The sequence below is a fragment of the Dama dama genome, chromosome 6 (genome assembly GCF_033118175.1).
Source record: "Dama dama isolate Ldn47 chromosome 6, ASM3311817v1, whole genome shotgun sequence".
NCBI lineage: Eukaryota > Metazoa > Chordata > Mammalia > Artiodactyla > Cervidae > Dama > Dama dama.
This window is the reverse complement of record NC_083686.1, coordinates 29,470,627-29,484,697: the sequence shown is the minus strand read 5'-3', so window position 1 is coordinate 29,484,697 and position 14,071 is coordinate 29,470,627. Positions and strand designations below refer to the sequence as shown.

Below are 14,071 nucleotides of genomic sequence, written 5' to 3'. Positions count from 1 at the left end.
TAAACTCTTCTAAAAAAATTGATTTTAAACTCTTCATGATCTCCATGTTTATATTAGAAGTTTGATTTAATTAGAACCCCCAAGATTGTCTACTAATCAATAGACAACTTAATCTCAGGTATTTCAAAATAATAAAAGTAGATTTAATTAACACTATCATATGATGCATAAACATATGTATTAAGATTTTTTATTAAAGTATTATATGTAAATAATCATGAAATTGAAGTAAACAGAGGACTTCTAATGAGAAACAAGCACCTTTGTATTATCTTCCCTATTTCCAGACCTTTCCCTTGTAGCAATAACTTTTAATGCTTTTAATTGTTTCTATTATTTTCTTTTGGCTTTGTCATGGTTATCTTCTTATCTTTATATCATAAGTTTATCCTGCTATCTCTGATTTATCAATCTTAGATATTTCCTATTAATTATTATTTTTTCAAAAGATCTTGGGCTTCCCAGGTGGCTCAATGGTAAAGAATCCTCTTGCCAGTTCAGGAGAAGCAAGAGGTATGAGTGTGATCCCTGGGTCAGGATGATCCCTTGAAGAAAGGAATGGCAACCCAGTCCATAATTCTTGCCTGGAAAGTTCCATGGACAGAGGAGCCTGGCAGGCTACAGTCCTTGGGGTTGCCGAGAGTCAGACACAACTGAGCAACTAAGCAGCCGTTTGTCAGTAAAGGATGGTGGTTTCCTGCTCTTCCCTGGCCCTCTCCTTGCCATTGTTACTTCCTGATTTCTGTCATTGGTGCTTTATTTATTGTCAAAATGTGAAGGTCGCTCAGGCATGTCCGACTCTTTGTGAATCTATGGACTGTAGCCTGCCAGGCAACTCCGTCCTTGGGATTTTCCAGGCAAGAATACTGGAGTGGGTTGCCATTCCCTTCTGCAGAGGATCTTCCCGACCCAGATATCAAACCGGGTCTCCTGCATTGCAGGCAGACTCTTTACCATCTGAGCCACCAGGGAAGCCCCTTTCTTGTCAGTATTGGTTAGATTTACATCCTTGACTTTTATCTATCAGTTGTCTTTTTCTGTCAGTTGATGTTAAAGTCAGAAATTCATAAATAGTATTTACATTATTATGACAATAGGAATATAGTTTAAAGCTATGACATAGTTTATAATTACATCTTCTTTCTTGTACAGTTCTTTTTTTAACCTGTAGTTTTAAATTGTATATTTATTGTATATTTAAATTGTATATTTTCAGATTGATATTGTTACTGTATCCCCAAGCTCTTTCAATATCTGAAGGGCACGGATAAACCCTATGACTGCTTTGTTCTCCCTGGTCTCTCCCTCCTTGCTGTCTCCCCTCTTCCCTACTCTATTTTCCTGTGTCTTAAGATACTGCTGTCCCAAGACGTGCTGCACAGATTCTGTTCTAGCATTTGCTCTCATTCCTCTCCTGAATTGGAGACCATCCATCTCTTTTTCTTTGTTTTTTCACTTTGCCAAATCACATTTCAGGTAACTTTGTATGAAAGGGCATATAAAGGTTGACATTTTGTTTGGTTTTCTTTTTTTTTTTCTGATCGAAAGTTTCCTTATTGTTTTTTCACACTTGATTGTTAGTTTAGATGAGTATACAGTTGAAGGTTGAAAATAATATTTCTTCCAGAACTCTGAAAGCATAGTTTCATTCTCTTCTTGTGTTTTTGTGTTGCTTAAGAGAATTCCGAAGTGCAGTTCTTATTGCTTTTCTCTCTAGATAGAAAATTTTAGGGTATTCTCTTCACTCTGAGTGTTGTGAAGTTTCCTAATGATTCGTTTACATACAGTGCTGGATTGTGTGTATGTGGTTTGTTTTGTTTACTTTCTCTAGGGACCTTTGTGATTGAAGAAATGTGTCCTTAATTTAGCTGTAGGATATTCTCTGTAACAGCATTCTCTTTTTCATTTTCCTTGTTCCAGCTTAGTAGGACTTTTAATAGTCTTTCTAATTGGCCTTCATGGATTGATACTCTGTACTCTCATATTCTGAACATTTGCCCCCTTGACCATTACTTTTTTAGAAGATTTGCTTGATTTTATTTTTCTAACCCATATATATGTACATGTAATGTGTGCTTAGTCGCTCAGTCATGTCTGAAGCTTTGCCACCTCATGGACTGTAGTCTGCCAGGCTCCTCTGTCCATGGAATTTTCCAGGTAAGAATACTGGAGTGGGTTGCCATTTCCCTCTCCAGCAGATCTTCCTGACCCAGGGGTCGAACCCACATCTCTTGCATCTCCTGCATTGGTAGGGGGATTCTTTACCACTGTGCCACCTGGGAAGCCCATATACATTTATTACTATCACATGTAGTCTTGAAAATTATTATAACTGTACAGCATTTTCCTTTTCTATTTTTTATAGCATTCTGTCCACACTTTATGGATACAGTATCTTCTCAAATCTCTTGCAAACTAGTAAGAATCTTTATTTACGTTTTCTAAATTATAATTCTTTTAATGAAGTTGTGTTTTGGTTTTGTGTGTGTGTGTTTAGTCTTGGGCTTCCTCTCATATATCTGATAATTCTCAATTGTTCATTTTTATTCAAGTAAGAGGATTTGTATTCAGGTAAATCAATCCTAAAGGAAATCAGTCCTGAATACTCATTGAAAGGACTGATGCCGAAGCTGAAGCTCCAATACTTTGGCCAGCTGATACAAAGAACTGACTCATTAGAAGAGACCCTGATGCTGGGAAAGATTGAAGGCAGGAGGAGAAGGGGATGACAGAGGATGAGATGGTTGCATGGCATCACCGACCGACCCGATGGACATGAGTTTGAGCAAGCTCCGGGAGATGGTGAAGGACAGGGAGGCCTGGCGTGCTGCAGTCTATGGGGTAGCATAGTCGGAGGCGACTGAGCAACTGAACTGAACTGAAAGAGGATTTGTTTTAGAGTGAGTAGGAAATGTCATCCTGTCATCCTGAATTCTAGAATTCAGAAGATTTTGCTATGAGGTACAAACTCCTGCTCTGATTCTCTGGTCTTTTCTAAATCCCACTTCAGCAACGAACCCTGTGGTATAAATGCCTCAGCTGCTGGGTGTGCACCCGCTGGGATGGAAGCAAACTTTGGTGCAGTGACTTTCCAGAAACTCATCCCTTTCTGCTTGCATCTTACTTGGGCCTCCATTGTACTTGGCCTCTTCCAGTGTGGACCTTCTTCAGTGTCTTTCATGGAAGATCTCTTTTTTGACTCCATGACTTTCTGCACATATTTCACACTGTAGTTTCTATGTAGCACAAATACTATCAAGTTTTTTTTTGCTCAGAGATTTGGTTTTCTTTATTTTTTTTTTTTCATTTATTTTTATTAGTTGGAGGCCGATTACTTTACAATATTGTAGTGGGTGAAAAGACAGCCCTCAGATTGGGAGAAAATAATAGCAAATGAAGCAACAGACAAAGGATTAATCTCAAAAATATACAAGCAACTCCTGCAGCTGAATTCCAGAAAAATAAATGACCCAATCAAAAAATGGGCCAAAGAACTAAACAGACATTTCTCCAAAGAAGACATACAGATGGCTAACAAATACTATCAAGTTTTAATACTCTTCTTTTTCATTCTCTCCCTCTTGATCCTCTCTCAGGTTCGAATACACTTACCTATTCCTTTGCTTCTAGAAAATTTTTGAAGTCTCTTGTCTCTGTTTGTTGTCTATTAGTTTTTTTAATTGATGTGATTTTATAATTTTTTGTTTTTAATATTTTTAACCTGTTATTTTCAAAGTATCTAGGAAGGGAGAAGGATAAACTCATTTACCAAGTCACATACTAAGTTGAATTGGTAGCTTGCTTAAATTGTTTTAAATTTAGACACTTCATCAATTCAGAGAACTTCTCCATTAATTAGTGAAATTTTTTCTATGTCTTGGACCCAGTATCAACATATATATATATAAGAGAGTCCACATTAGGAAATCCGACACTGTTACATGTGTTTGGGATACTGTGGCTATGGGGACCTATCGCAGTTTCTCAACCTGATGAGAGAGTATTTAGTGAAATCACTTTGGGTCATGAAGACAGTGAGATGTTCCTTTCCTTACTTCTTAATGTTCCATCGATCATTCTAACTTACCGTATTACTAAGTAGCATAGTCTTGCTGACATCACTGTTCTTTTCTTTTTCTACTTTCATGAGATAAGGTAACAAATTATTTTCTATGCCTCCACCTATATTCTTTGTACAGGGTAACTTCTGGTTCATAGTTTTATGTTTGTGTGTGTGCATGCACACATGTGCTGATGACACGAAGAATTACAAATACTATATGTAATCACAGGGACCACAGATGCCCTGAAGTCCTTTGTGAGGACTTTCCTATTTTAGTAATTTTTTTAGTCCTTGTTTGTTTCTGAATGTTTCCGCAAATGATTAGAGCTTTTTCAGATGTCAAGTGTGTGTTGTGTGTGCACAGAAAGAAAATGAAAATGCCTTTAAAATTTTTAATTACCTATTTTAGATCATAAAGTGAAGTTGCTCAGTCGTGTCTGACTCTTTGCAAACTCATGGACTGTAGCCTGCCAGGCTCCTCTGTCCATGGGATTTTTCAGGCAAGAATACTAGAGCGGGTTGCCATTTCCTTCTTCAGGAGATCTTCCCAATCCAGAGATCAAACCTGGGTCTCCTGCACTGCAGGCGGACTCTTTACCTTCTGTGCCACCAGGGAAGCCATTTTAGATCATAATAAATATTTTATTTTTATTTTAGATCATAATAAAAATTAAATATCCAGTGCAATATTATTGGAATGGGAACGGGAATCACTCTGGTGAGAGCATTTTGCTTTTGCTGGTTGAAATTTTAAAAGACTTAGAAGAAATGAAGGCTGTGTATTCAACATTGAGATGTTGGAGCCCTAACATTGAATCTTGGGAAAAGCCAACAGAGTAGTTCAAAAAATTCAAAAACACAGAAAATAGGGTCAAAGAAGTTGAGGGTGAGTAGATTATCAAGGGGCATGTGGACAGCAGAGATCTCAAAAAGATAGAGAATGGTCTTTAAAATAGAGAATAGTCTTTGTGGTTGCACTGCCTTGGCCTCTGTTTCTTCCATTTCTCTCTGTAAGGATGTCTTCGCCATCGTCCTTGCCCCACACATTAGGGATGACTTAAGCTTTTGGCTAGAACTTGACTCACATACTTCCATAGTTATCTGGATCTATTGATGTCTTCTTCCTTCCTCCAGATTTGCTTTGACTTTCCAAACCAAGCACATTCTTTATCTCTGGTCCCCAGACTTTTCTCTACCCAAGGCTGTCCTTTCCTCTCAGGGACGCCCTCGCTTGTGTCTCCTCTCATTCTTACCTGATTCTTCCTGCACACAGGTTCCCTTTCTCACTTTTGTCGTTTCTTACCTCTCTTTCTGCTGCTGACTGACAGGCGTTTAGCCAGTTTGGCAGTGTGTTTCCATTTCGTTAGTTCTGGGCCAGCTACAAACTTCTTCCTTATTTACTCTAAGGCTTTCCAAGTCTGAAGTTTCTTGGAGTCTGCACATCGCATCTCCCGCCATAGGAAATAGACTTTGAATAGTAGTGTTTATAGTAATAACTCCAAATGGAAGTAAAGTGATACCCAGTTGCTGTTATTCATTCATTCACAAATATTTATTAATTGCCACTGGTGCCAAGCTCTGGGACTGTAGCTGTGAACAAGACAAACCAAAGGCCTTGGCTTTCCGTTCTTGGAGTTTACGTGATATTAAATCATGAGCAAACAACAGAAATCCTCTAAATAAAACAAAATGATTAAAAATTGTACAAGCAAAAATATCCAAACTGATTTTCTATTAGTTATGAGATTCTTTCAAAGAGCTCTTACTGATAAAATTTTAAACTTTCTTTAGCCTCATATTTATATTTTAAATATTTCTGCATTTTATTTGGAGGTGGGCACTGAGAATGGGTTGGAGGTCTTGATGACATGCTTTTCTTAAAATCGCTTTTGGTGGGGACAGCTCTTGGTGGTCTGTTGGCATGGAGGACTAGGAAACTGATCTGACAAAATCCAAGCTTAGCTCAGCCATTCCTTCTGGAATGACTTTCTCAGTCAAACTTGTTATATCTCAACAGATTTATTATCCCTGTCCTGTTATATTCCTGTTCTTAGTGGTTGAAATGGGAAGAAATTGCAATTTCTTGAAAGGTGGAAAACCAGTATGGAAATAGTGGAGCATTGACTGTATGTTCATTGTGGAATCTTACAAACACTTGGCTAGGACTGTGAATTAGGACATTCAGAAGTGTGTAGCACTACCGCTTTTACAATTATTTTGCTATTGCTTTTAGTATCCTTTCTCCTTTTTCACAGAGCTGTGGTTTTGGGCTAATCACTGTGGCAAGCAGAGTAGCTGAGTTGAATATTTTTCTCCTTTACTTTATGAAAATGAAAAAGTAAAGAAATGCAATCTCCATCTTTGGGAGAAGCTAAATTGGAAACCAAGAACATTTTTGGCTTAAACCTCCTTGGTGATTTTATACTGCACATAATTGCCATGGAAATAGGATATATCTTTTGTGGTTGTACGTTATATTTTCTCTTCATTAGAAATGATGACGTTTGTATGTTTATTTATGTAAATAACATAGAGAGACCAATCCCACCCCCCACGTCCCTAGATTGTTATTAAGAGATCTGGATTTAAATTGATACTTGTTGTGTGATCATGAACTTGAAGTTCATTTTGTTTATGTGTAAGTGGTAATAATGATATTGATCTCAGAGTGTTTATCTGAGGATTAAGTAAGGTAATGTAAATTAAAGTACTTAGTGCTCAGAAAGATTAGTTGACTCTTAATCTTAGATATACACATCTTCTAGTGGATTTTTTATGTCAACGAAGGGGGAAAAAGTATCAGTAAGTCAGTGAGGTGTACAGAGAATATATCCTATAGGCTCATTATGAGGGTATGAGATGGGGAGGTCAGTTTATGTGTCATTGCATCACATACACATTTACATTTTTACTTAACATGTATACATATAAGTATCATCATTTTTCTATGCTGTACATTCTCCTACCTCTTTTTATAGTATCTAATAGATACCATTGCAAAGGACTTTATGAATTGCTACATGTGTGCTAAAGAATAACAATGATTTTCAAACTTAGTACAGAATGTAATTAATTTTTATAGAAGACAGTATGTACCTGCCAAGTGGGTACTTTGAAAATGAAATTGTTTTCGATTGTGTGAAACTGCTTGAAAATGTGCTCCTCCAAGCTTTCTTTTTCTTATGGCCAAAATACAATGATATGGAAATTATTATGATTATTCACTCAAGGCGGGTTCTTCTTTTTCTGTTGTAAAAGTCAGGCTTGAAAAAACAAAGTTGCTTTAGACCAGGAGCAGTTATAAAACATTCATTTGCCCTGTGTATTAGATAGAAAAGGCCTACCAGTGGTGGTGGTGGTTCAGTTGCTAAGTTGTGTTCAACTCTTTGCAACCCCATGGACTGCAGCACACCAGGCTCCTCTGTCCTCCACCATCTCCCAGAGTTGGCTCAAATTCATGTCTGTTGAGTCAGTGATGCCACCCAACCCACTGCATCCTCTGCTGCTCTGAGTATGTGAATCTTTACCTGCACAAGAAGTAGCATACTTTTGGGTACATTTCTCTTTCACCTTTTTGATTCACAGTGACATTTGCTTCCGCTACCCCCACTTACTCAATACTGCAGTATATTGAGTTTACATTATACGCCAAAACTCTAGAAAACACTGACTTAGCCAGACAGTGTGTCTTATTGACTAGAACAATGTTAGGGACTCTTTGTGTAAGTTTCCCAGGTTTGCTGAAGTGCCACATGGAAATTTCTGATTCCCAGGTATAATCTGGTTTGTAATCTCTTGTCCTTGCCTTCTTTAATTTGGGTGATATGTTTCTGGAAAAGGCTGATTCAATAGTGAATTCTGATAACAAAGTTATTCATTGAATGTGTGCGTGCTAAAGTCACTTCAGGCGTGTCTGATTCTTTGCGACCCTGTGGACTGCAGCATGCTAGGCCTCCCTGTACCTCACCATCTCCCAAAGTTTGCCCAAGTTCATGCCTATTGCATCGGTGATGTGATTCAGCCTTCTCACCTTCCTCCATGAGATCCTTCTCCATGAGATCTTCCCAAATCAGGGATTGAACCCAGGTCTCCTGCCTTGCAGGCAGATTCTTTCCCAGCTGAGCTACCAAGGAAGCCTATTGATTGTGTAGGCGAAGATTTAGAGGAAAGGCTGTGTACAGTTCTTTTTGTGTGTGTTTATGTGGCAAAGAAGCTAACTCCATGATTTGCTTGAGATGTGACAGTTTGGAGCAATGGCTTGGAGGAGGACAAGGTTCTTAGATCTTGCCTTTTTTGCTATTTCAATTTGTGTATGTTCCATGCAGTTCAGTTCCAGCTAGGACACATCCTGTGGTTAAGAAACTGGTTTATTTAGAGGAGTGGTTCTCCAGCTTTCGCTTACTTCAAAATTATTTCAAAGGTTTGGTAAAACCCACCTTGCTTGGCCCCATACTCAGCGTTTGATATAATTGGTCTGGGGTGAGTCAGAAGAATTTGCATTTCTAATACGTGCTCAGGTGATGCTGCTACTGCTGGTCTGGGGACCACACTTTGGGAACTACTGAGTTGGAACGTTGGGAAGCCTTTGTCTTTGGTTCAGGGTGTTGTGGAGGATAGAGGTGGAGAGTTTACTGGGGAGGGAGGTGGGAAAGGATGCAAGAATGCTGATCATCTTGCTTAAGGTTTACCTAGAAGTGTTGACTTCTGAATTCTTTCAGTCTGTTACAAAGTTAAACATCAGTGAAGCTGTTAATATTACTTTTATTAATGAGAATCAGATAAAGTTGGGCGGGACAATGGATGTGATTGTTTCTAACAGTGGCCCCTTCTTCCCCATCTGGTTCCTGCATCTTCCTTGGTCCTGTGCCTTTTTTACGTCTCCCCCCACCCCACCCCACAATATAATACAAATACAGAGAGCTATCCTGTAACTATCTTTCAGAAATGAGAGAAATGTGGCAGTATATGAGCTTTCTTGGAAAAGTTGTAATGTCAGTCAGGATTACCATTATAATGGAAACCTTACTTGTTTGCTTCAGATTTTGCAGCAGTTAGGACAGTGTTTGGGTGAAATGTACCATTGCAGTATTTATGAAGAATTTCCGATGTAAATCAATGAGTTTAGAATTTTGCCTAGAAAATTTAAATTACTTTGTGAAGAATTGCTTTCAAATTCATTTCAGTATTAATGCTTACATACAGTTGATTTAATAATTAGAAATCAGTATACCTGTTTATTTACATAAGCTGCTTTAAACTTAGGATTGCTAAGGCTTCATTGCTTTAAGAATATATAATTCAGTAAGTAAGTTAAGTCAGATAGAGAAGGAGAAAGATCATATGACATCCCTTATATGTGGAGTCTAAAATGAAATGATACAAATGAACTTACCTAAAAAACAGAAAAAGACTCACAGACTTAGGAAAGGAACTTATGGCTGCTGAGGGGGGAGGGATAGTTAGGGGGTTTGGGATGGTCATGTACACACTGCTATATTTAAAATGGATAACCAACAGGGACCTGTTGTATAGCACATGGAACATTGCCCAGTGTTATGTGTCAGCCTGGATGGGAGAGGGGTTTGGGGGAGAATAGATATGTGTATATGTATGGCTGAGTCCCTCTGGCGTTCACCTGAAACTACCACAACATTGTTAATAGGCTACACCCCAATACAAAATAAAAAGTTTAAAGTTCAGGGGAAAAAAGAATAAATAGTTCAGGTTTGTTTTTTGTTTTTGTTTTTTTTTTTTTTTTAGCTTATGTAGGTAGAATCTTCACCCATTTAGTAAAAAAAAAAACCTGGTTTTGTTTTTTAATGTAAAGTACAAAATTGTGTGTACTCATCAATTCCTGTTAGTTTCTAGCCCAGCATTATTTGGGGGCATTCGTGTTTGTGCCTGGTGTCTTTTGTATTGAATGGACCCTAGAAACCTTGTATGCGATTCAGAGAAGAAAATGTGGCTTTCAAAGAGGTTCTTTTAATTGTGCTCGTAAAGCAGTTTTTCAGATGTTACTTTCCTTTGAAAAATGCCCTATGCTTAAATTTTCCTAGAATAAAACATCCTACCAGGTAAAGGGTTTAAGAGATCTAGGCCATGCTTACTCAATGAAATGCAGCAGAGTGGAAAATAATTCTGGTTTTGCCAGCTCAAGAAAATTGATCTAGTAGTTAAAGACAATTATATTATTTAAAGAGCAGCTGTTATATAGACATTAAATTATTAGGAGTAGATTTTAGTCTTTGGTAAAATTTTGTGCTGACATTTTGGCCTGAAGGAATGGAAGTCTGTTATCTGAAGAATTATATGGAAGCAAGTGTGACGTTGTGTTCGAACTTGGGTGCTTGTTTTTCAACCCTTGTCCTCCTAGTGTGAAGACCAGACTGAGTCAGATCGCGGAGGATTAAATGGGGAACACATTACTCAGCACTTGCAGGGGTGGGTCAAACACCCTGCCTTTGAAAAGTTATTCTTTTGCTTAGTAAGCTGAGAAATTTCAAGTTCACCTGCAAAATGAAAGCTCAGTATTTTGTTGATTAACCAGTCTATTTGAAAATGGTCTCTCATCTACATGTCCCCTTCTCTGTTCTCGTGTGATTGCATCTGAAGTCACTGGCTGATTTGCCAGTGGATTTTATCTACAGCAGCTGTACTGCTGGGGAGCTTGTCCATGGAGTATTCCTGATAAAATCTGTCCCTTGACTTGAATGAGAAGTTTGGCATATTAGGGAGGAAGATGGGATATGCTTATTTTAATCTGGTAAATGGAAATACAGGAAGTAAGGGGAGCTGGGATAACACTGAGGAGAAGTATAGGGGTCCTGGCTCAGATGCCCACTAAGGAGAAATATTCTTGATCAAAATGTTAGCCAGAGAATGGAATACAGATGGGTTGGGGGTTGATGGCGCCTAGGAAGGACTGCAGAGGCTGACAGAGAGGAGGTCCAGGCCTTTTGTCCTGGGGCCAGCTTTGCTGAAATGAGGAAGGAGTCCACGTCTATAGGCAAAGAAATAGATCGATTAGGATGTGTGTAAAGGGCAAGCCAAAACCAGGAGTAAATTTATTTTTATGCTTATAAGTTTTACACCTTTCTTTCAAAGCTGAATTTATCTTGAAATAAAGCCAAGAAAGAAGACTTAAACAAGGTCCTTGAGATATTTTTTGTTTAACCATGTTAGTGCTCTCACCTTACTTTCCAACTCTGGAAAACTCTTCGGGAGACTCCTAACACAGCTCAAGTACCATCACCATTCCCATCGTCATCTACTAGCGTTCATGAAGTGTACAACCAAAAGCTTTGTGCTTTTGACAAGAAGTCTTTAATGACGGGCCCCTTCTGTTTTTACAGGTAGCCCAGCCATGACCCACAGGAATCTGACTTCTTCCAGCCTGAATGACATCTCCGATAAACCAGAGAAGGACCAGGTAAGCCAGGAATTCTTGCTTCTTTAAAGTGTAAGACTAAATGTATATCTAGAAGATGCTGGGAAGAGATGAGAAATGGTGGTTTCCTAACTTAAAATGAACCAGTATGTGTTGATGGCTTTTTTTTTTTTTTTTCTCACTTCCTTGGAAAGAAGGGGAAGCAGTTTGTGAAGGGATTTGAAGTCCAGAAGATAAGAGTTAGCTTAGTCCAGAGATCTTCACTTGGGCAGTTTAAATATTGAAACTATAGTTCTCTCAGCTTTAAAATAGTAATAATAACTCCTACCTCAGGTTTATTGTAGTGATTAAATAAGGTAATCTATGAAAAAAGTGCTCTGCTGAACTGTGAAGGGCTAGGGAATGCTGTGTGTTGTGAACTTTGGGGGGATACTTCAGGCAAAGGTAATGATAGTCTTGTTAGCAGTGTATTTGCCTATTAAAATATATGGTAAGTAACCTATTTGAAATGAAAAGCAATTAAGTTTTGAACCTCAATTTGTTTTCTTTTAAAAAGAATATAATAGAAACTGGATCATTTTCCTAGTTGAGTGAGTACCTGGACTTGAACAAGTTAAAAATGGTGACTAGGTATAATTTTGTACTTTGTTGTTGTTCAGTAGCTCAGTCATGTCCGACTCTTTGCAACTCCATGGACTGCAGCACGCCAGGCTTCTCTGTCCTTCACCATCTCCCGGAGCTTGCTCAAACTCATGTCTATCGGGTTGGTGATGCCATCCAACCATCTCATCCTCTGTCATTCCCTCCTCCTCCTGCCCTCAATCTTTCCCAGCATCAGGGTATTTTCTAATGAGTCAGTTCTTCACATCAGGTGGCCAAAGTATTGGAGCTTCAGCTTCAGCATCAGTCCTTCCAGTGAATAGTCAGGACTGATTTCCTTTATGATTGACTGGTTTGATCTCCTTGCTATCCAAGGGACTCTCAGGCTTCTCCAGCACCACAGTTGGAAGGCATCAATTCTTCAGCACTTTTGTACTTTGCATTAAAGAATAAAATGAGTTATTTGAGCTAATGGGTTGAAAATTCTACTTGAATAAATAAATAAATCTCAATTATATATTCCTAAGGCAGTGACGCCTTATTTACAACAGTGTTCCTCTTTAGACAGAGGTTTTCAGACCTTAGTGAATTCTTAAAAGTACTGGAAAGGTGAAATTATGTTCTTTCTTGTAAAGTGACTTTTGGATTCTTTATTCTCCTTCTAACCAGCTGTGGAATAACCCTGTCCTCATTTTCTTCTAATTCAATACACTTTTCATATTATTGTTCTTATCTTTCCCCTCCACCCCCAGGTCAAAAGCTTGTACTGGCTTCTATCAAGTTAAGTTCAGAATATGCCACCTTTGAAGATTCTCTGAAATCTGGTATAATCTTTCTCATTTTAACTCACCTGTGTTTCCCAGAAGAGAGACTCTGCTTTGGTTAGGCTTAATTACTGCACCCCCCTCCCCAGCACTGAGATTAATTCTTGACTTCTAAAGTTGCCGCCTACTCTTAAATGCTAATATGGCTAGCACTCCTCCCTACCACTGGCCTACTTCTTGATATACTGTGGAGGATGATCAATGCATATTGAATGCATTGGTAGGATCATAACAGTACTGAAAGGGAAAACTCAGTCCACTAGGACTTGTTGAGAATTTTACTCAAAACTAGTTTGTACATTTTGGCTCCATAGATTGACAAAGCAGCATTCTAATTATGAGATTTATTGGAGCCTTGATACAGGATAAGGAAGTTAGGAATATCTGGCAATTTCTCAGGAAGACTTCTTTTACTGGGGACAGTTCTTCTCTTGTCAGGCATTTATCAATAGCTGCTGGTAAATGTTGAGAGAAAGTTCTTACCTTCTTGGTTGTCTTCATATCTGAGCATATACAAAAGAAATTTGATGGTTTAAGATGTGTATTACATTAAGATTTTGATTCCTGTGTTAGAAGAAATAGGTTGGAACTTTATGATTTGGGGTGTTGATTTAACTAAATAAAGCCTGTGTCATCCTTAAAACCAGAATCTCTGATGCCAATCTCCAGTGTCTCCTATTCGTCGAGGTTCATATGATATTGAAACCAGGAAGATTTAATTCAGGAATTTTGTTCTTTTTGTTTTCAAAGCTAGAAAATGCAGATGATGAGTTTATCATTATAAAGAGCAACTGACCATCTTCATTTATCTAATACAATAGCCATTGTTCATCCAATGAACCCTTCATCCCCTCAAAGAGAAAGAAACTTCATCTTTGCTTCCCACCAATGAGTTTGAAGAGGCGCTTTGTAACTGACCCACGATCTCCTCTATAATCAAAAGTAGAGTACAAATGCAAACTAATATTTCCAGCTTATATATCTACAGTCTTATTAACTTCAAATACAAAAGCTCCTGGATCATTTTCTGGTGAAAGAAAATAGGCTTGCTAAGAAGATGAAACCCTGGCACACACACACAAAACCCTGCAATAAATTTGGGCTTTTTATTTTTTAGCCTGCTTTTTCTCTGTTTGGGTAGGAAAAAAGGTTGCCAGGCTCAAATTTGTTTTGAAAAAGCTTTTATAATTAATTAGC

General features: G+C 38.2%; 1 protein-coding gene across 3 annotated transcripts in view; it reads left to right on the top strand.

The window, feature by feature from the left end:
• Positions 1-14,071, top strand: part of SLC4A4 (solute carrier family 4 member 4) — a 355,228-nt gene that overhangs the window by 195,489 nt on the left and 145,668 nt on the right. For all 3 annotated transcript variants that reach the window (XM_061145831.1, XM_061145832.1, XM_061145830.1), the window contains exon 7: positions 11,416-11,492. In XM_061145831.1, the coding sequence (XP_061001814.1) occupies positions 11,416-11,492 (77 nt within the window). The remainder of the gene's footprint in view (positions 1-11,415; positions 11,493-14,071) is intronic.